The sequence below is a fragment of the Rhipicephalus microplus genome, chromosome 6 (genome assembly GCF_043290135.1).
Source record: "Rhipicephalus microplus isolate Deutch F79 chromosome 6, USDA_Rmic, whole genome shotgun sequence".
NCBI lineage: Eukaryota > Metazoa > Arthropoda > Arachnida > Ixodida > Ixodidae > Rhipicephalus > Rhipicephalus microplus.
In genome coordinates this window covers 97,498,899-97,522,644 of record NC_134705.1, presented here as the reverse complement: position 1 = coordinate 97,522,644, position 23,746 = coordinate 97,498,899, and the positions used below count along the sequence as shown (strand labels likewise).

Genomic DNA, 23,746 nt, shown 5'->3' with positions numbered 1-23,746 from the left:
GTGCCAAAACCACCACATGAATATGAGAGACGCCGTAGTGAAGGGCCTCAGAAATTTCGACCACCTGCGGTTCTTTAACCAGCACCCTAATATGAGCAGACGCACCTACAGTGTTGTCGCCTTCACCAATACTACAGCCGCCGTAGCCGGGATTCGATCCCGCTACCTATGGGTCAGCAGCCGAACCATCTATTTATGTATCTGGGAACCGGAGCTTGACATGCGGAAACTCAACTGTCGCAAGGTTCAGCCCTAGATGTGCTCCGCGGTTAAAATGCGCCCGGATAATACGAATAACCCCTCGCAGCGAATAGAACATGATTGAAGCTTTAACTCTGGGAGCGAGAAACTAGGTTGGGCCACGTATATATATATACTTCTATCTCATATATACCAAGCATAGCTCGCTGCGGACGCAAAAGTTCTCGTTCTGAAAGGGCACTTAGTGACCGCTCTATGATATTCAGAACTTCGGGAATTCATAGTCGCTTTCTTGTCTCTTTTTGTGTTTTGTGTTCATTTCCCGTAGTACCTGACCTATCTGGAACGCTGACGCATCCGAGCACTCGGCGTGTGCTACGTTGGCGCGGTGCGTTGTGATAAGCCGCCACAGAAAAATTGAGCGAAGAAACTGTATAACCGAAGCTTAAAATTATGTCAGGATGACAATGGCTCGTATATTCTGGCCGGCATCAGACGATACAAACATGGATGAAAAACACGAAGCTGCCCACAAGCGAGAAGCTGAAGTTCAGAGGTGAGAGATGTTGAGATGCACGACATATTTGACAGGAGTTGCCCATATCGTCGTTTCTTACGTTCTTTTGCCCGGTTCTCTTCTGGACAGCTCCCCACCATGACAGTGCGGTTCTCGTTTCAGCATTGCGAAGTGTTGTGCTTGTGTGTGCTTGTGCGTACAATGCCTGCTGGCACTTCCAAGCTCGCCATGAATTCTGCACCTGAATCCTTCAAAGGGACTTCTACATGCCCCGAGAGTTGGAATTGTGTTTTTAAAACTATCCTGGGATATGAAAGCGCGTCTCCATCTATCTATCTATCTATCTATCTATCTATCTATCTATCTATCTATCTATCTATCTATCTATCTATCTATCTATCTAATCTGTGTATCTGTCTATCTATACGCATCTTGTTCACGAAAAATAGATATTTCTTTTCATGTGTAAATTTCCTTGCTTGTGATCATTGTGCATGCATATAGCTCCTAAAATGTAGCGCATGTGTTCTGTTCGAAAACGTCCCACGCACGTCGTGCTACAGTGTACATGAATATGTTGTGGTGCCTGCTATGGTATTCTTTATTTGAACCTCCGGCTGTGTGACTGTACGGTTATGCATATTGTCCGAGTACGTGAGTGTGTTTCTATGCTGAAGACGATGCAAGCAAAAATAAAGGAACGGTGCTCTCTTTAACTTTCGAGGTGGAGGTGGACTCCAGAAAAGGTGTACCACTGGGTGGTTTCCTTCGGAGTCACCGTGTACGTCTTCTGGAAGTTCGCGACTACCGAACAGAGTAAGTGGAAGTTTTTGAAGCTTGTTTACATATATATTTTTTTCACTTACAGTCTTCATAATCCGCGCATGCGCATCGTTTCCACATTTTACACCAATATTTCCTTGCTTTTAGGGGTCAGCTCCGTGCTCAGAAACAGAATTGGTAAGCTTTAAACAAGTGATGAAAGGTGATGGGGCGGGGAGGGCGGGCACTTTCTAGAAAGTAATGCCCATATTTATTCAAGTTAGGCGCTGCTCTGCGAAGAAATCACTCGAACAGGTGAAATGCGTTCGACGTGTCATACATATCCAACATATTCATGTGCAACCCGGGTCTATTGAACGGTTATAGTTTAGCACATAATAAGCTGCAAGATAATTATTCTACCATATTTGTTAAAAAAGTGTTTTATTTCACGTCTAATAAACGGCACTCTTGGTCTATTTAATTATTTATTATGACATCGTGTTGCTGGCATAATATGATATGACATAGTGTTGATTGGAAAAACATGCGAGAGGCCTTCGCCCTGCATTGGGAATATTTAGAAGGATGATGATAATGATGACGATGATGATGATGACTGTTGCGGCCGGAACTGAAAATTGCTTGAACAAGTTCTGTATTTCTTATACTTACATACTAAGCGCTTATCACGTCTTTATTAAATAGTTAATTACTTAATATTCATTAAATATTTCTCTATTTATTTATTTACGCGTACCTACGTGTCTACACTGCAACCGCTGAAAAGCTACTTCGAAAAGAAGGCAGCACGAAACAACTTGGAAATACAGCTTTGAAAACGCAACTATTAATTCTGTACAGTACCCTTCAAAGGAATAACTTCTAGGAGACTTGAAACACAACAAGGGACGAGACATTCTATAAAGAGTATGCAGATATATATGCATCGCAGTGTAACGATACTCGTGGTTGAATGCGTGGTGACGCAAATAATTTGGGTGCCAACTCAGAAGCATAGACCTGTACGTATCCACAGCTTGGGTCTCCAAAACCCTTCGCATATATGTTCAGTCGCGATGAATTTGTGTTGAAGCACGCTAGATGTGGTTGAAGTGACCCCAAGCTTGAACATTGCCACTGAAACCTTTTAAATTGGTTCAGAAAGTACCGATGATTAAAGGAATTTATTTCGCCAATTTTTTTCATGTATACGTGCTGTGTTGGCGTCATCTTGAGTAAGGACAGCATGTTACAATTCGTTAAGCGTGGCTGTACATATTTTTTTCTGCATGCTTCAGATTAGCCAAGGTGGTCTTGTAGTTAAGGTATTTGATCCAAGGTCGACTGCTTACCACCAGTTCACCCAAAGGTGGCTGGATGGAATTCAGGCAATATTGGCCACATTCCAGTGGAGGTTAAAATTTTCATGGCTCGTCTACTTGAACATAGGCCCACGGTAAAGAACACTAGATGGTCAAAATATCTGGAGGTCTACACCACGACATCCCTAATAATGATATTGTGGTGTCGCAACGTTAAAGCTAAACAAATAATAATATTTTATTTGCTTCACTATCTAGAACCATTGATTAGTTCGAAGAACAGTTTTACAGAAACACTAGAGCCAAACGACAAATCACTCTACACTGATAGAACATTATTAAAATACATGTAATGTTCTTAGTTTGAGATCTTTAGCAGATTATTCGAAGAACCAAACGAATCTGGGGTTCTACTTGTTTCGTTCGTGAATCATTTCAAGATTTCCCGCTAAAATCTTCCTACCAATGTCAATGGTACATAACTAATTTCAGCGTCTTTTTTTCGTATTTTGGCTGCATTCACTAAATAAAGTTTCCTGAAACTTTGTGTGTTATACATTCGCCTCTCTTAATTAAAGCTTGTTCAGACCTCCTAACAAAACTGGTCTCCGGACCAAGTTGACCGCATAGTGACTGGTTGCAGATAGTCTCAAATGAACGCTTTGCTCGCAAAGCGACTGTTTTTGCTCAGTAGCTTGCTGCTCAATGTTTTCGTCATGCGACGGCAGTCGCCAACCTCTGAACAAATCAGATGCGCAGGAAGAAGCCGGTTTATGTCGTCGGCCAATATCAATGTGAGCAGACTTATCCCATGTGTCGAGGGCTGTGTGTTGCACGCAGAGGCAAACGAATGGGTCTGCGAAAATATTGAAACTAACTCAGAGTCTCTAACAAGATCTATTTTGCACAGAGAGCTCCCTCTGATCGAGACACAAAAAATATTCTCTACCTGGACTACCTGAGACTTATACTCACTAATGCAGCCGAGAAAACCCGAATGGATTCACTGAGAGTCGAACTACAAAATGTGTGTGTAAAGTTGGATTTCCTGATTGATACATTACTTTTTATTATTATTAGTGTCACGATATACAAATAAGTTTGTCGTGATGTCTTAGTTTCCATACTAAAAAGAGTTACGCAATCACGCATATGATGAGAAAACATTACTCGTGAAGCCACACGCACTTCCGAGCTTAAGGAAAAGGTGTTATGTCTAAAACATTATGGAATATTGCCACGTTCCATTTCCCAAGCTTTTGTTATCGTCCCAAAACACCACACGATTCTCAGCGCAAACCGCGTCTGCAGTTTTCTAGAGGGTTCCGGACTGTAGTAGATCATTTTGATAAGATCACGCCCACTGTGCGAATGGTACAGATTGTTCTGGAACGCACGCCGCCGCCAGCGATAGCACTAGAACATTCGACGGCGGGAGCATAAATGCCGACACGCTTCGCCGCTTGTCAGTTGTTGATCGAAGGCCGACGCTCCGTTCGCCGCTATCAGTTTGAGACTGCTATCTGTGCGAGACTGCTGCTGTAATTGGACTTTCTGTTTACCGGGCACAGGTTCGCCCAAATAAACAGTTAAATTCCAACAAGAAGTCTCCTGTCTTCGGCCACGTCACGACCCCGTGACATTTGGTGGAGGTGCTGCTCCGTTCATGTACCGGACGCCCCCGTCAAGCCGTGAACCCAGCCCACGTCGCGGAGAAGACACCGACGCCAACCAGGAGCAGCGAACAAGCCGCCGACAGCAAGGGCTACCACCGGAGTACGGGCTTCTACACGACAAGCCGCGGAAGACCAAAGCCATGACCGCGACTGCAGCGACAATGACAACCGCAGCGTCCCAGCCCACGATGGTCATGCATCAACCCAGGGAACCACCAATTTTCCATGGGTCATCGTTCGAAGACCCGGAAACCTGGCTAGAAACATACGACCGTGTGGCCGCCCTCAACCACTGGGACAATGAAGAAAAGCTCCGTCGTGTGTACTTCTACCGGGAAGACACTGCAAGGACCTGGCTAGAGAATCGGGAGTCCACGCTCCGAACGTGGGATGTCTTCTGCGGCGCATTTCTTCAAACGTTCGCAAGCGTCGCTCGCAAAGAGAGGGCCGCTGCTCTACTCGAGACCCGGGTTCAGCTACCAAACGAAAAGGTTGGAATTTTCACAGAGGAGATGACCCGCCTATTCCGTCACGCTGACCCAGACATGCCTGAGGAAAAGAAAGTTCGTTTCCTCATGCGAGGGGTCAAACAGGAGCTCTTCGCGGGGCTGATGAGAAACCCACCGAAAACCATCCAAGAATTCGTAGCCGAAGCGACCACTATTGAAAAGACCCTCGACATGCGCACCAGGCAGTATAATCGTCGCCTGACTGCAGACTGCGCTGCTGCTCAAGTCAGTAACTACGGAGACCTGCGTGAAACGATCCGAGCGATCGTGCGGGAAGAGCTGCGCAAGCTGTTGCCTTCGGCGCAGCCTCAAGTGGATTCGATCGCCGACATTGTGCGAGAAGAAGTTCGGCAATCGCTTCAAATTCCCCACGCACCGCTGCCCCACGCCACCACCCCCACCGACGTCATACCGTTCGCCAGCGGCCCAGCGCAGTGCACCGAGGAAGACTGACGTCTGGCGCACCCCTGACCATCGCCCGCTCTGCTACCACTGCGGCGAGGCCGGACACACATACCGCCGTTGCCAGTACCGACAGATGGGACTGCGTGGCTTCGCCGTCAACGCACCGCGTCCACAGCCAGGAGAACGACCCCGTGACATCGCCGACTACCTGACAGGAACTCGGTGGACACCACGAAGCCCTTCGCGTTCGCCGTCGCCCAGCCACCGCACGTCACCGCACCACCGACAGTACTCTCGCCCAACGCGGGGCCGGTCTCCTAGCCCGTATCCGGGAAACTAAGGGCAGCAACCGGTGGAGGTGCGGTTGCTGTGCGACGAACTACCGAAGATCCTCCGACGACGACGACGCCGCGACGGAGCTTTCCGAACACAACGCCAAACAGGCAAAGCCCTGACGGCGAAAGCTCACTTACGGAAGGTGGCCGGACGACGCAACAGGGAAGCAGCGGAACAAGCCGACGCAGCCGTGACCCGACGCCACGCCCTAACTGTAATGCGAGATGGCGAATCAGCGACCTCGACGTTCTTATCGACGGCCACAGTGTGACCGCTCTCGTCGATACTGGAGCCGACTATTCTGTCATCAGTGGGTCGTTCGCCGCGAAGTTAAAGAAAGTTAGGACAGCTTGGAAAGGCCCTGAAATCCGCACAGCCGGAGGTCATCTCGTAACGCCTGCAGGAATCTGCACAGCGAGAGTCACCATTAACGGCCGTATTTATCCTACAGACTTCGTAGTCCTACAGCGTTGCTCGAGAGATGTCATCCTTGGCATGGACTTCTTGTGCCTCCATGGTGCTGTCATCAACCTAAAAACAAAGTCGATAACGTTATCCACAGAAGAAGCACTACTGCCGCGCACGCCGTCTGGACACCATGCCTTGAATGTGCTGGAAGAACAAGTCACCATTCCGCCTCGCTCAAGCGTCATTATTTCAGTCGGCGCTCCTGAATCACCTGACTTCGAAGGCGTCGTTGAAGGCAGTCAGCATCTGTTGGTCACCCGAAATATTTGCGTCGCAAGAGGAATTGCAGAGTTGCGGGGAGGCAAAGCAACGGTTATGCTCACAAATTTCAGCAATGAGTACAAACATGTGAACAAAGGAACAACGGTCGCATACATCGAAGAAATTGTCGAAGCCACCAGCGCTTTCACCCTCGCCGATTCTGCGGAACCTGCTCAGAGGAACCAAGCCCCTCCCATAGCTTTCGACGTCAATCCCAGACTTCCGAACGATAAGCAAGAACAGCTCAAGGCCCTGCTCCTGCAATACGAAGATTGCTTTTCGTCGTCATCGAAAATTCGGCAGACCCCAATCACGAAACATCGCATCATAACCGAAGAAAATGCCAGACCACTTCGTCAGAGTCCGTACAGGGTTTCGACGCGAGAACGTGAGGCCATCAAGAGACAAGTTGATGAAATGCTGCGGGATGATATTATCCAGCCGTCCAAGAGCCCATGGGCATCCCCCGTGGTGTTAGTGAAGAAAAAGGATGGGACCCTACGTTTCTGCGTCGATTATCGCCGCCTGAACAAAATCACAAGAAAGGACGTGTATCCTCTCCCACGAATAGACGACGCACTTGATCGGCTCCATAACGCCAAGTACTTTTCGTCAATGGACCTCAAGACTGGCTATTGGCAAATCGAAGTCGACGAAAGAGACCGAGAGAAGACGGCGTTTATAACACCGGCAGCCTCTTCGAGTTTAAGGTGATGCCCTTCGGCCTTTGCTCAGCGCCTGCAACTTTTCAACGCGTTATGGATACAGTACTGGCAGGATTGAAGTGGCAGACTTGCCTTGTGTACTTGGACGTCGTCGTCGTGTTTTCCTCGAGTTTCGACGTGCATCTTCGGCGCCTTGAAGCTGTACTTCAAGCCATCAAGACTTCCGGACTCACACTGAAGCCAGAAAAGTGCAGATTCGCGTATGAGGAGCTCTTGTTTCTGGGGCACGTTATCAGCAAGTCTGGAGTTCGTCCTGATCCACGGAAAACAGCCGCCATCGCCGAATTCCCGCCGCCCACTGACAAGAAAGCCGTGCGCCAATTTCTGGGCCTGTGCGCCTATTATAGGCGGTTCGTGAAAAACTTCGCCCGCATCGCCGATCCTCTCACTAATCTTACCAAGGCCGATGTGGAGTTCAAGTGGGAAACGCCACAGGAACACGCTTTCCAGGAGCTTAAACATCGCCTCCAGACGCCTCCGTTACTTGCCCATTTCGACGAATTCGCCGAGACAGAAATACATACTGACGCAAGCAGCGTAGGTCTTGGCGCCGTTCTTGTGCAGAGGGCTGACGGACTTGAAAGGGTTATTAGTTACGCCAGCCGATCGCTATCCAAAGCAGAAGCAAATTATTCCACAACAGAAAAGGAGTGCCTCGCCATCATCTGGGCTACGTCGAAATTTCGCCCATACCTCTACGGCAGGCCCTTCAAAGTTGTGAGCGACCACCACGCCTTGTGTTGGCTAGCCACTTTGAAGGACCCTTCAGGTCGCCTCGCACGATGGAGCCTGAGACTTCAAGAATATGACATTACTGTCATTTACAAGTCCGGCAAAAAACACTCCGACGCCGACTGTCTCTCTCGTGCGCCTGTCGACCAACCACCACCCGACGACCCGGATGACGACTACTTCTTGGGAACGATAACTACCGACGACTTCGCTGAACGACAGCGGGCCGACCCGGAACTTAAGGCCCTAATAGAATACCTCGAAGGCAGGACCGCCGAAGTCCCAAAGGTACTCAAGCGCGCACTTGCGTCGTTTTTTCTACGAAACGGTCTTCTACAAAAGAAAAACTTTTCACCGCTTCGGGCTAAGTATCTCCTTGTGGTGCCTTCAGCTCTGCGACCAGAACTCCTGCAGGCCCTGCACGACGATCCGACGGCAGGGCACCTCGGTGTTTCTCGCACGCTCGCGAGGATACAAGAAAGGTACTACTGGCCGCCTCTTACAACGGACGTCACTCGTTATGTGAGGACATGCCGGGACTGTCAGCGACGCAAGACACCGCCGACAAGGCCAGCGGGACTTCTGCAGCCAATTGATCCACCTTGCCGACCTTTCCAGCAGATTGGTATGGACCTATTGGGGCCGTTCCCGACGTCGGCTTTCGGAAACAAGTGGATCGTGGTAGCCACCGACTACCTCACCCGCTACGCCGAGACAAAAGCCCTGCCAAAAGGCAGTGCATCCGAGGTAGCTAAGTTCTTCGTCGAAAATATCGTCCTACGTCACGGCGCCCCGGAGGTCCTTATCACCGACAGAGGAACGGCATTCACTGCCGACTTAACTCAAGCGATCTTGGCATACAGCCAAACAAACCACCGCCGCACGACAGCGTACCACCCACAGACCAACGGCCTTACCGAGCGGCTTAACAAGACGATCGCCGACATGCTGTCAATGTACGTCGATGTCGAACACAAGACGTGGGATGCCATTCTTCCGTATGTGACCTTCGCATACAACACGGCGGTGCAGGAGACGACGCAGATATCTCCATACAAATTGGTCTACGGAAGGAGGCCGGCAACGACGCTCGACGCCATGTTACCCAACGTCACCGACGAAGAAAACCTCGATGTGAGCGAGTACCTTCAACGCGCCGAAGAAGCCCGACAACTTGCGCGTCTCCGTATCAAGAATCAACAGACGACCGACAGCCACCGTTACAACCTTCGACGACGCTTCCTGGAATACCAGCCCGGTGAACGTGTTTGGGTGTGGACGCCGATACGCCGACGTGGACTAAGTGAAAAGCTTCTGCGACGGTACTTCGGACCGTACAGGGTGGTTCGACGTCTCGGCCCACTTGATTACGAGGTTGTCCCCGACGGCATCACGAACTCTCAACGACGCCGATCGCGACCTGAAGTCGTCCATGTCGCACGCCTAAAGCCGTTTCATGCGCGTTAACAAACTGACACAGTGCTTTTTTGTATTATTGTTGTATTGTAATTTATTCATTGTACTTTCTTGCATTATTATTGTACCTTCATCTTCAGTTAAAGCATCGAAACGATGCCTTTTTCAGAGGGGGGCAATGCCACGTTCCATTTCCCAAGCTTTTTTATCGTCCCAAAACACCACACGATTCTCAGCGCAAACCGCGTCTGCAGTTTCCTAGAGGGTTCCGGACTGTAGTAGATCATTTTGATAAGATCACGCCCACTGTGCGAATGGTACAGATTGTTCTGGAACGCACGCCGCCGCCAGCGATAGCACTAGAACATTCGACGGCGGGAGTATAAATGCCGACACGCTTCGCCGCTTGTCAGTTGTTGATCGAAGGCCGACACTCCGTTCGCCGCTATCAGTTTGAGACTGCTATCTGTGCGAGACTGCTGCTGTAATTGGACTTTCTGTTTACCGGGCACAGGTTCGCCCAAATAAACAGTTAAATTCCAACAAGAAGTCTCTTGTCTTCGGCCACGTCACGACCCCGTGACAATATTCACGCAGTGAATGATGATGAGTGGGGCGAAGCTTCGAAGGGTCTTATCGGTAAACCGTGAATTATCTACTGGCCGCGTCCATCGTCCGTCTGTCCATCCGTCAGTCTACCCGTCCGTCCGTTAGTCTGTCTGTCTGTCTGTCTGTCTGTCTGTCTGTCTGTCTGTCTGTCTGTCTGTCTGTCTGTCTGTCTGTCTGTCTGTCCATCCATCCATCCATCCGTTCGTTCGTGCATCTGTCTGGCTGCATATCACTGTCTGTCTATCTGTCTGTCTCACCGCCTGTATGTCCGTCCATCTGTCTCCATTTCCGTCGGTCTGTATGCCTCTCCACCCATTCGTCCATTCATTTAGTGAACACTTAAAGTACCGCCATCTTGCATATTTTCATCATATATTCATGGTTTACAAGTGGCTTCATCTAGCGAATATTCTAAGGACTAAAACAAGAGGTGGCTACTACATACAGGAGACACACGACCCACGCTTTAGGCAGCTTAAGGTCGCATCGCTGTCAACAAAGGACTTCTGTCACAACTTGCGGTTTCCGAGTCGCTGCTAGAATCATGGCGGCATTTGATGTTGGAACTTCAAATGAAAGGGAGCACCAGAACATCAACACTTTCCTGGCTGTCATCACGGGGGGTAGTGTCTTTGTCGATTTGCAAAAGCGTCTCACTTGAAGAGCTGTGTATATCTTCAATATGGACACTTCCATTGTCTGTAGACGGTGACGTCTCAATGGTAGAAAGCTTCCCAGACAATCGGAAGGCTACGCAAGTGGCGTTGGTTGTCACGTTGTCGTCGGTGTCTATCTTCCAAGCAGATTTGCTGTGGAGAAGGTGCCAGCGTCTTGTTGGACGGGGATGACCGGTAGGTGCGATACACACACCAGACCATCAGGTCAAGAAGCACTGACTGGGTCTGGGCTATTCACGGGCGAAGAGGGCGTTGGATGTGGTGGCACGTCCGGCTCGTTTGCATCTTGGACGGGGCCTGAGATTGGTGGCGGTGGGACCACGCGTTTGTGGCAGGAATTTCTTAGGGGTTACATCTGAATATGACTTCCGAAATGTGCAGGAGACGGTAGCATAGGGGTCTTTACAACGGCTGCATGGAAGGGAGCAACCCTTGCTGTCATGGCCATAGTTGCCGCACCTTCCACAAAATGGGGCCGTGCAGTTCATCCTGCAGTGACCACTTCCCCACAACGTCGGCACACGCATTGAATACCATTGTAGTCACATGTAACTCGATGAACTACCACCTTCATGCTGCTTGGCACTTGGGTCAAAGACTTCGTCTCCATGCGGACGTACCGCGTCCCAGTGGTCATGGTGGGACGCGACCCCTTAAGTCTCAGGCAATGTGCAGCACTTCACTGTAGGGAGACAACGCTTGCATGAGGGCCTCACTAGGAACGCGGCAGGGCAGAAAGAGAACGACTCTTGCGTAATTTGAGGACGCAGGGGTACAATGGCAACGTGTTCTCCTCGGATGTCGAGGTGGGACGTGGCCACGATTGGAGTCAGCGTGGCCTCGCTGTTGATGGTAGCTTGGTATTTCCGGTTTCCTAAGTGCCGAACACCGTATACACGGTTTCAAGGTCACAAGCGTTGTACGCCAGAAAACTTCCAGCTACCTACTTCGTTTACCAGCTCCTAACGTCGAAACTGAAAGCACGCTTTCAAGTTCCTTTTAAATGTAAGAAATGTCTCTCTTTAGGTTTTCAGATAAAATGAACGTGCGTAATGTTTAGGGGATCTCCTATATCTTGCATTTAGCTCAAAAGAACATTTATTGGAAAACATTTTACCTAATAAAGGAACGAAAGTGTAGAAAATCAGCGGGCTATTTCATAAACGTCTTTTTGCCCATCAATGCTATTCGACACATCGGTGGACGGAACCGCAAATCATCAAAAGACACGTTCAGCAGCGATTTTCTCTCCTCTTATACGATGAGTTTCGACATCCGCTCATAACTTCGCGTCTTCATTGTCCCTTTGATTCCGGGATGGCTTTAAGCTCTCCCATAGTAGAGTACCCTGTACTCTAAATCGTTACACACATTTTTTAACCACCCCCACGAAACCTTAATGTGAGTGGAACCTGTGCCTTGTAAATTTTGTATACAATAAATTCTTTTAGGGACGAAGCTCCTTAAAGTGGCATCCCTTCATCCCTCGTCGTAGTCGTAGTGCGTAATCAGTGTTACGCTTTGCCCTGCAAGATGGTGCTGGTGAGAGATTTCTCCTTTGCGTTGTTGAACAATAAAAAATTCGCAGCGTGCACGTTAACTAAAAGCCGAATTCCCCTGTCTCTCATTCCCAATTAGCAGCCATTGGCACGTACATTGAGAACTATCTAACAAGAGAGGGTTGCTAGGTTATACTCGCTGGGCGTAACCTCCTTGGTTTTAAAAAGGTTTAGCGAGCGTTGGGCCGCAGTGCCATGAATACCATGAACTAGTATATACCATGAACTCAAGGTGGTTAAAGGTGGGAAGTAGACACGAAGCGCAAGCCATAAAAAAGTGTACGTGTGCCACCTCTTGTTTAGTCCTTGGTATGTCTGCTGGATGGCGGTGCTTTTATATGCGGAGTTCAGTTCAGACTGGCATGGTGGGTGGACGTGTTTTTGAGCGCTTCCAATCAACTGCGCAGATGAGTGGTTTTGCATGTTTTGAGCTTGCATTTATAATAAATAAGGCAGCAGTTAAAATCTTTGTAGCACCTATTACATTGTACGGCTTTTCCGGGGGTCAGTCACCAGTTATTTACTAGTTTATGCGCCTGCGTGTGTGTTTGTTTCTTTGTCTTCTTTTTCTTCCCACTCCGTGGGGGGGTGCAAGTACACTGAATACGCAAATTTTTATAGTAGAGCTTAGACTTTCTCTTTTTCGTAGGGCAGGGATCGTGTTTCGTAATTATCGAGTGAGACATGTCATAAGGACAATTGGTGTCGTAAATACATGTTTAAAAAGGCTGTAAAGTGTTCAGGATGCGGGGTGAGTTTAAAAATGAACCCAAGTGCAGAAACAAAAGGAGAGGAGGCTGACACGAAGTGTACACAATGTGAGGTTGAGGTAAAAATGGGGGAAACGATGGTTGCCCAGAGTGAGCTGCGGTTGAGAATCACCAAGCTGGAGACTGCGTTGGCGACAGAGAAAGAATAAACGAGGGCAAATGGAGAAAGGCTAAAGTCCACCGAGGCCGCACTAGCCAAGGGGAACAAAATAGCGGTCAACGGAGAGAACAGTAGGGCACCGGCAACCAGAACCGACGAGAAAAAAGAGCAAGCAAGTGTGGAAAAAAACGGGTTCAGCCGGTTCAATTGACGCAAGGCCCAGCTTCAGCGAAGTAGTGGTGGGGCTGGGAGGGGACAAAGCAGCCGGCGTCACAGGTGCAAGTAACCCCCAGGTGCAGGACGCTCCAGCTGAAAAGTCACAGCATGTGATAATCACCGGGGACTCGAATTCAAATCGATGCGCAGAAGCACTCAAACAGACGGCAAGAGGTGAAGAGAGGGTTGCAGTAGGGACGTTCCCAGGAAGCAAGCTGGAAGCAGTCATAAGGCAAGCGAGCGCAAAACTCCAAACTACAGTTGATAGACGAAACCTCGTGATAATTTCAGGCGGTTTAAACGATGTCTTAAATGAAAATTCAGCAGGACTATCGATCACAATGGCGAAAGTGTCGATGACATGCCCGCCACTTATCCTCAGGTATAGGTATTGTTATGCACGATACCGGAGGTACCAGTGCGTAACGGCAACCGGCGAAGAGCGGTTGTCAACGCAAACCAAGAGATATGGCGGATGAGTCGAGCGAAAGGCTTTGAGGTGGTAGAAAGAAAGAGAGAGGTGCATAGGTGGGTGGTTTTCAACAAGACAGAGTTCACTTCGATGGGTGGCTAAGTCATGGGGTGGGTTGGCGACTTGCAGGACGCGCAGTAGCTTTTCTGAGCGGTGCACGGGTTCTTCGGGGTGCAGGATCGCTGGTAACGAGGGAAACAACCAGGGAGACTCTTTGACAGGCGATATGCACAGATACCAGTATCTAAGATAGGTAGAGTCTGGGGCAGAAATAGACGTAGCCACGAGCACCGAGGCAATTCAGACATAGGGTATAATAGCATTCAGTGTGGCAAAAACAGGCTGAAGTGGGAAGAGATAGAAGAACAGCTAAGAGAGGAGAGGCCGATGGTATACGGTTTTGTAGAAACATATCTTAGGGACATAGAACCACCTCCTAACAATCCGGACTACGCGTGGGAATATTGTAATAGAACAGAAGGCCGCAGAAAAAGGGGTGGTATTGGGACATTCATTCATAAAAGTACAGACTGGCAAAGGGTCAAGCAGGAGTGCAAGGAACATTTAAGGCTAAAAGAGAAAGTGGAAGGTCAAATGACACTCCTTCGTTTCGTGTACTTGTGGATGAGAGCAAAGGCCAGAGAAGAAAACCAGGCAATGATAGAGTGTATATCAAAGAACATTCAGTAGTTAGGAGGAGAGTGCGAGATAATTATACCAGGAGATATGAATGCACACATAGAAGTTATAGATGGGTATACAAACCCGACAGGCAAAATGATCATGAATATGTGTGAAAGGCTTGATTTACTCATTTGCAGCAGTACCGAAAAGTGTGAAGGGCAAATAACATGGGAGGTAGGAAGGCTGCAGCCGACGATAGATTACGTGCTGATGTCACATAGGATGTATGATAAGCTCAGGGGAATGCACATAGATGAAGGTGGCTCCAGAAGTCTGGGTAGTGATCACAAACGTATCAAGCTAAGTTTTGGAAGTGCAGTGAAAGTGGGAAGGAGACAAGATGACCAACTACAGGAAAAATTTTTATTCAGAAAGGCAAATTGAAATAGCCACTAAACAAATTGAGAAAGTAATCACTGAGGATAATAAAACAGTGTGGACATACACGAATCTAATTAGACTGTTTGAGCTAGAGCTTGCTAAGGCACGTGACAAGTCACTCCGGAAAAGAGGACACAAACCCAAAAGTTGTTGGGATGAGGAAGTGTAGAGAGCCATAGCAAAGCGTGAGGAAGCCTCTAGGGAACACAGACATGCTAAGCAGCGGGGTGAACCGACAGATTATGTTGAAAGAAAATGTAAAATCTTTCTAAGCTGTAGCAGCGATGCATCCATTCTGATCAATGAAAAGATTAAAAGAAAGGGAGCTCAGTGGCTGGCAGAAGTACATAAAAAGATAAAAGGGTAGCTGCGAGATTTTGGAAACATTAAACTCCCTAAGAAATAAGACGAGCCAAGAGCCGACATCTATAACTACAGCTCAAGGTGTTAGGCTACAAGGGGACGAAGCTATTTATTATATAATAACAAGGGTGACAAAAACTTTTAACAAAAAAGTGCTTTATGCACCACAATAGACAAGGATGAATCGAGTAGTGCAATTGCACCATTTCCACAACCAGAGTGGGAAAGGGCTGAGAAGAGGGTTCCTAGTAGTACATCAAGAGGCCCAGATTGAATTCCAATTATTTTAATAAAGACATTAGGTCCTAAATCTAAGCAAGCATTGAGAGAGGCAGTGAGCCAAATATAAATCGATTGTGAAGTCCCCAATGGATGTAAACTTAGCAGGATGAGGATGATCTATAAAGCAAAGGGGGACAAAGCTGACATAAACAACTACCGTCCTATAACAGCGACATCAGTGGTCTACAGGCTGGCGATAAAGATTATAAAGAAAAGACTGTAGGCATGAATAGAGGATGAGGGGGTGCTGGGGAAACTGCAGAATGGGTTTCGAGAGCACAGGAGGTTGGAAGACAATCTGTTCTCACTGACGCAGTGCATCGAAATACCAGAAAAGGAACACAGGCCCCTGTGGCTAGCATTTCTGGATATCAAGGGAGCATACAATAGCATGGTTCAAGGGGACTTGTGGGGAATTCTGGACACACTAGGCGTGGAACATGTAGTCACTAATCTTTTAAAGGGTATCTATAAAGGTAACAAGATAGTTATAAAGTGGGAAAAACAGGTATCCAAGCCTGCAGAGGTAAAACGGGGGCTTAGGCAGGGGTTCCCCCTGTCACCCTTATTATTCATGATGTACCTACAAGGATTGGAGGCCAAATTAGAAGGAAGTGGACGGGGCTTCAACCTATCTTTCGTCAAACAAGGAAAGCTCATTGAACAGGCACTACCAGCATTGATGTACGCAGATGATATAGTGCTAATGGCCAACAACAAGGACGATTTGCAGAGATTGATGGACATCTGCGGTAATGAGGGAGATAGGTTACATTTCAGATTCAGTAAGGAAAAATCAACAGCCAAGATTTTAAATGATTATGAAGGTAGTGAGCTTAGAAAACAGGAGGTCACGATAGAGATAACAGATAAATACAAATATGTGGGCGTATGAATAAGCAATGGGGCCAAGTACCTAAGGGAACACCAAATATACGAGACGACTAATTGTAACAGGAATGCAGGCAGCGGTAATGAAAAACAGGGCATTGTGGAAAACAATAGGTGTGATGTTGTGAGAGGAATATGGAAAGGAGTCATGGTTCCTGGACTGACGTTCGGCAATTCGGTCTTGTGCATGAGATCAGAAGTTCAAGCAAGATTAGAAATTAAGCAACGTGGAATAGGTAGGCTTGCCTTAGGAGCTCATGGGAATACACCAAATCAGGGAGTACAAGGTAATATGGGATGGGCAGCATTTGAGGACAGGGAAGCTAGCAGCAAGATAAAACTTGAGAAGCGATTGAGAGAAACGCGGGAGGAGCGTTGGGCTAGGAAGGTATTCAGCTACTTGCACATGAGGATTGTCGATACAAAATGGAGGAAACGAACCAGAAAATTGACTGGTAAATACTTCGAAAACAACAGGGGGCCAAACCAAAAAGAATTATCGGTTAAAAAAAGGTGAAGGAAGCTGAGACCGATATGTGGAGAATTGGGTCGATTAAGAAGCCCGCACTAGAGGTCTATCGAATTTTAAGCAGATAATTGCCCATGAAAGGATCTATGATAATACTCGGGGTAGTTCTCTACTGTTTGTGACCAGGACTGGAGTATTGCGAAGCAAGACATATCGTGCTAAATACGAAGGAGTAGACACGATATGCAGTGCATGCGGGGAGGAGGAGGAAACTGCCGAACACTTGATATTGTTCTGTGAAGAACTTCACCCTATAGTTCAAGACGATGGCGCAGAGTTTTCCAAAGCACTGAGGGGACAGGGAGGGCAAAATAGACATTAAGCAGATAGAATTATCTAGAAGGAGGTTATCTGATTGGTTGCTAATGTCAAGGCACGAGTGAAAATTAAACCCTTCACCGCAAAGTACGAGTACTCAACCTCACTATATAAAGAAAAAAGATACAAAGCTAGTTTGTGGTTCACTAAGTATTACGACTTGGTGGTGTTATCCACCGCTCGATCTAAAGGGTACAGCCATATCAATCCATCCATCGAATATATGATGAAAAGAAGCGAGATGGTGGTACTTGGGGTATTAACTAGATGGACGAACGGACACACAGACAGATGCATGGACGAACGCACGGACGGCTGCACAGACGGATGAAAGCATGGATGGACGCACGGATGGTCACATAGGCGGACGCATGGACGGACGGAAGCAAGAACGAATGAACGGACGGATGCTTCGCCCCACTCTCCCTCATTCACGCCATTGATATACTGCCATTTTTTTTAAACAGTGAAAGGGTCTATTTGTCGCGGATAGTTTGTGTATTGTTCCTGATGTGGTATTTAGTTAAGAATGTGGCCGGTAATGCCTTCTCGAGTAGCTGGCTCATAGAGAAAAAAAAAAGTTAGGAGCAGACACTCCGCGAAATATGGCCTAAGAAAGTATGTTCTCTCACCAAACACCAGAGGATGCGAGTCTGAAAAACAAAAGGCTATCATCAATCCAACGGATTGCTTTTTTACAAATAAGTAGTTGTACACCCATACTTGGCTCGTTTTTATACACAAAAAATTGGCAGATCGCACGTACAGTGGAAATCGATAATATGCGAAGCACTAAGAAGAAATTTTTATATGTCACTTAAAAACCAGCGCAACGTTACGAGGTGGAGGTATATCATGCCGCACATGACTTCCGTGTCATGATTATCACGCTTGGATGTGTCGTTTACGTTCGTCATCCATCCACGTCACGTGATACCAAATTTTGTATATGTGGAGCTAGCGAAACGGCCGCGAGCATGCTATCAGCGTTGTATGTTGTCATGTTCGTAATGACACGCGTGTCATAATTATCATGTTTGCACCAGTCACATATTTCGTCATCTATTGACGTCACGTAACACTGAATTTCGTATATGTGGAGCACAACGGTCGTGAGCGCATCATCAAGGACCCAATATGCTCCAATGTAGCGTTGACGCGCGCGTGCGCTGGGCACAGCGACGCCACGTTAGCAAAACGCGAGCACTCTATAGTCTGGCACCAGGCGCGCCCTGCGTCCGTCAGCGTGGCTCGATGGCAACCGGTGAGAAATGCGACATGCTGCATTTCGCGCCGATGTGTTACCCAGACAACACTGCGTCTCCCTCTTTTCGTGATGGAGGGACGCCAGACGCGCTGAAACACTTAGCGACAAAGCAACGTAGCGCGGCGCGTGCCTGCGAGTATAAGTCAGGACCGGCGCCCAGCGTGGCAACGCCGGCGTGACACGATGAAATGAACGCCGGTGAGCATGCGCACTGCGTCACGTCGAAATGTGTTGGCGGCTTCACTGTGGCATGTAGTCATGTTCTCATATGACACGCATCTCATGATTATCATGTTTGCACCAGTCACATACCTTCGTGATTCATTGGCGTCACGTAATACCGAATTTGGCTTATGTGAAGCAAGCAAAACGGCCGCGAGCGCATCATCAGTGTGGCATGTAGTTGTAGCGAGAGAGGAAGACGGGACAGCGGCCAACGTGGTCGTGTCGTTCTTTCGCCACTTTATTATCCAAGGCGATTGCCGAAGCGGAGCGGCGGCGGCTGCCACGTCCAAACCGCCAGGCCGCGAGCTCGATCTCCACAGCACGCGCCTCGAGCTGTCGCATGAGCTGCATGAGAGGCGCAGCGCGGTGACTAAAAAAATGACGATGATGATGAACGGCGGTGATGATGACGCTACATAGTCATGTTGTTACATGACACGCATGTCGTGATTATCATGTTTGAATGTGTCTTTTACCCATGTCGCCCATTCACGCCGCGTAATACCGAGTTTTGTACATATGAAGCTTGCGAAACGGCCGCGAGCGCATCATGAGCGTAGCATGTAGTCATGTTGTTACATGACACGGATCTAACGTTTATCATGTTCGCACCAATATCATACCTTCGTCATCCATTCACGTCCCGTAATACCAAATTTGGTATAAGTGAAGCTAGCGAAACAGCCGCCAGCGCATCATGTTGTTGTTACATGACACGCATCTTATGATTATCATGTTTGCACTATACCTTCGTCATCCATTCACGTCCCGTAATACCGAATTTGGTATATGTGACGCTAGCGAAATGGCCTCAAGTGCAACATGAGCGTGGCATGTAGACATATTACATGGCACCCATGTCATGATTTTCACGTTAGGGTCTGTCACTTGTGTTCGCCTTACAATGATGACATACCGTACCAGATTTGCAACATGCCATGTGAACGAAATCACCGCAAGAGCTGCAGGACCATGAAATGTAAATCATGACATTCATGAAACACATTTCATCATTTTGATGTTATGACTAGTCAAATAATTTCTTCATATAGTCATGTTATGCCATACCAAGTTTGGTATCGATACCGTTATCGAAACGGCCAGGAGAGCTAATAGTCGTAGGCGGATAGATAGATAGATAGATAGATAGATAGATAGATAGATAGATAGATAGATAGATAGATAGATAGATAGATAGATAGATAGATAGATAGATAGATAGATAGACAGACAGACAGACAGATAGATAGATAGATAGATAGATAGATAGATAGATAGATAGATAGATAGATAGATAGATAGATAGATAGATAGATAGATAGATAGATAGATAGATAGATAGATAGATAGATAGATAGATAGATAGATAGATAGATAGATAGATAGATAGATGCGCTTAAAGTCGCTGAAGTTAGCTAAGAAATGCTTCGCACTTAAAACAATTTATTCAACAAACCTTATGAGGTTATTTTTGTTGATGATGCGGTGGTGAGGCTGGGCCTCCCCGTCCCAACGTTGGAGCGGCCCGCGATCCTGCCCCTATAAAACGGGGGTGGAATCCTTCAGGACCCCAATAAAAGTTTTTCATCCATCCATCCAACCGCACTTCCATAAACAGCGTCTACGCCCGGATTAGTGCGGACGCGCGAGCATCGGCTCCCGGTCTTGTAAATGTTTTCCAGCAGAAACGCGCCTAATCTTCAGCGACTTTTTTCATCATTTAACGCAGTTTTTCCCGAGTACCACGCCGATACCAACTTTGTGCGGGTGGATGGTATATTCGCCCTTTTTCTGGACTTCTCACTCTGACGCTGAGGCTTGTTTGGCGCGTCGAGGCCTAGCTCTCGAACGCCGGCGTGCGCTTGCTACTCCCAAGTATGCCCATGTAAAAAACGATCGAGGGCAAGGAAGAGTACGTACAATTCCCCGAATTCGGATGGACCTTGGCTTTTCCGAAGAGCAATTCCCAAAGCCAGCACGGATTCAGCGTCGGGGCAAGTTTTACACAACGCGGCGGTGGACGCTGCGGGTCCCTCACCCCAGCAGCCAGAGTCGTCAAGAAACACCAGGATTTTTTGCATCGCCGGCCAGTGCCAAAAGAACCGCAACTACCAGAATGCATTACAAGGTTGTAATGCGCCCAGGAGGTGGTCTGGACTTGACGCAACAGAGTCTAGCGCTCCTAAGAGACTGTGTTCTACGAGCGGCAAAAGTACAGCCTGACATTGCTGGGGAAGATACCCTCAGAATCAATATGCGACAAAATACCATGATCATGAGCACACCTAGTCTGGCCAATGTGAAGGAATACAGAAATATCAAAGAAATTATGATCGATGACAAGAGCTACACTACAGCCGCTTATGTAAAAGCACCAGAAAACACATCCAAAGGGGTTATCCACGGAATACCGAAGTATGATAATCAAGAAGACATAGAAAAAAATGGCAGCATATCCACGGAGTGAATGATAGAGAGTTGGGCGAAGAATTCGTCCGTCCATTCGTTCTTGCTTCCTTCCGTCCATGCGTCCGTCAGTGTGACCGTCCATGCGTCCATCAGCCCGTCCGTGCATGCGTCTGTTCGTGCGTCCGTCCCTGCGTTCGTCCATGCAGCCGCCTCTGCGTCCGTTCATGCGTCCATCCATGCATCTGTCTATATGTCCGTTCGTCCATCTATTCAACACTCCAAGTACCACCATCTCGCCTCTTTTCATCATATTTTCCCCATATAGAAGCACCGCCATTCAGCGGACATTCCAAGGACTAAACGAGAGGTGGCACACGCACACTTTCTTACGGCTTGCGCTTCGGGTCCACTTCTCACCTTTAACCACCTCGAGTTCATAGTATATACTAGTTCCCTTTATTCATGGCACTGCGGCCGAACGCTCGCTAAACCTTTCGAAAACCAAGGAGGCTACGCCCAGCGAGTATGACGTAGCAAACTTTTTCAGTCAGATAGTGCTCAATGTACATACCAATGACTGCTAATGGGAAATGAGAGGCGGAGAATTCGGCTTTTACTTTCTTACGGCTTGCGCTTCGTATCTACTTCCCATTTTTAACCACCTCGAGTTCATTCATGTATATATACCAAGTTCATTGTATTCATGGCACTGCGGCTCAACGCTCGCTAAACCTTTCTAAAGCTAATGAGGTTACACCCAGCGAGTATACCGTAGCAACTCTTTCTTGTCAGATAGTGCTCAATGTACATGCCAATGACTGCTAATGGTGATCGCAGCCTGCGCGTTAACTAAAAGCCGAATGCTCCTGTCTCTCATTCTTCATTAGCAGCCATTGACATGTACATTGAGCACTATTTTTTATTGTTCAACAACGCACAGAAGTCTCTCGGCGGCACCACCTTGGAGGTCAAAATGTTATACTTGTTACATACTATGAAGGACGAACGGGTGTTGCTTTAAGGAGCTTCGTTCCTGAAAAGCTTGGTGAATTGGAGGAACCCCACGATTCTACATGCACGACGTATGGGACTTACGGACTCAGTGGTCATTGTTTTCGAAGGGTTGTTTGTGCCGTATTTCGTCTACTACCGTGGTGCCGAATATATGTGATTCCTATAAAAGAAGCAATATGAAACATGCACTACTTGTGAACGAATTGGACATCGGGCGGATGTCTGCCCACAGCCTGACAGCAAGAAATGTCGTGGTTGTGGGGTGCTCAATCCAACTGAAAACCAGCAGTGCGACCCTAGGTGCAGCCTTTGTGGGAAGGGTCATCTTACAGGGGACAAAAAATGCAAAGAACGGTTTAGGACCCCGTACCCTTTGAAGAAAAAATGGTGGGAAAAGGAACAACGACAAGGCGATGAACAAAGAGAAATGAAGATTTTGTCGAAACTAGAGCAACACAGACATGGAGGGAAGATTATTCACCAGAAAATCCAACGGAGGAGAATGGCAACGCCACCCAGGACAGAAGAGGACGACGCAGAGATCGGTCCAGCTCCTTTCCGCAACTCGCCGAAAGAGAAAGAGAAGGAACTCAACACGAACCCAGATCCATATCCAGATCAAAGTCCACTCGTCAACACAGATCCAGGTCACGGGCCAAATCCAAGACAAGGGCAATGACATCATCTCAAGGACAGTCCCACGAGGGTCCTGACGGTGGTCGGGGTAGTCGACAGACGGTGAGCTGTGTGGGTGAGGTATCAGGGAAGTCTCTCCCATCTGGGAGTTTACCTGGGGTTGTGGCAGAAGGATCCACCCTAGGTCAAGAGCTAAACCATATTAAGAAAATGCTAGAGCAACTCACCCGTGAAAACACGAAACAGAGGGACGAAATAAAACAACTAAAGGAAGAGAACGCTAAACTCAGGCAAAATCACCTGCACGAGTCAACTAGCTCCATAGCAACGTGTAGTCGAGTTTTAACTCCAGCTCCTGCACAGGAGTCAAGAGTGCATGCAGCGAAGCGAGGAGCAGAGGAAAAATCTCCTGTAAAAAATGAAGACCTCTCAAAACCCCTGGAAAAGAAAGTCGTGAATATGCTCGGAGAACTTACTAAGGTAATGGAACAAAATTCGCGGGATTGCAGCTGCTGTTAGTAGAAATAAAACAAAGAATAGATAGCATAGAAAATTGACTAACGTTGGTGAAGAACACGCAAACAGATTTGAGGTCTATAGGAGCAGGCCCAGTTAAAGCTACTACTAAACCCTACAACCAAGCGACTATGACCGAAGTAATCTAAATTGCAGTGGAAGGAACCGTTCCTAGACATGGCATGACGTAATCAGTATAAAATTTGGCAGTGGAACTGTCGTAGGTATCACCGGAAATGGGGTAACTTACAACAGTTCCTCAATAAAAAGGAGGCACCAGACGTCATCGCCTTGCAGGAAACTGTGGCAATGGCTAAATTGCCGTATTACAAATCCTATGGTACCCCTGATGAAAAAACGTCCGTAACAACCCTCGTGCGAAAAAATCTCACGATGATAGAACATGATACAGAAGTCTGCGATGTTGATCATGTTCTTGTTGAGTTAGTTCCATCGCAGAAGAGTGGTGAAAGTCTATTCATATTAAATGTCTAT

General features: G+C 47.6%; 1 protein-coding gene across 2 annotated transcripts in view; it reads left to right on the top strand.

The window, feature by feature from the left end:
- Positions 1-434: 434 nt before the first annotated feature.
- The window catches only part of LOC119167454 (protein-cysteine N-palmitoyltransferase Rasp), a 103,494-nt gene continuing 80,182 nt past the window's right edge, over positions 435-23,746 (top strand). Inside the window, exons 1-2 of one of the 2 annotated variants that reach the window (XM_075866252.1) lie at positions 435-757; positions 1,443-1,534. In XM_075866252.1, the coding sequence (XP_075722367.1) occupies positions 663-757; positions 1,443-1,534 (187 nt within the window). In that variant the 5' untranslated portion in view covers positions 435-662. The remainder of the gene's footprint in view (positions 758-1,442; positions 1,535-23,746) is intronic. The other variant, XM_037418928.2, reaches the window with a different exon arrangement.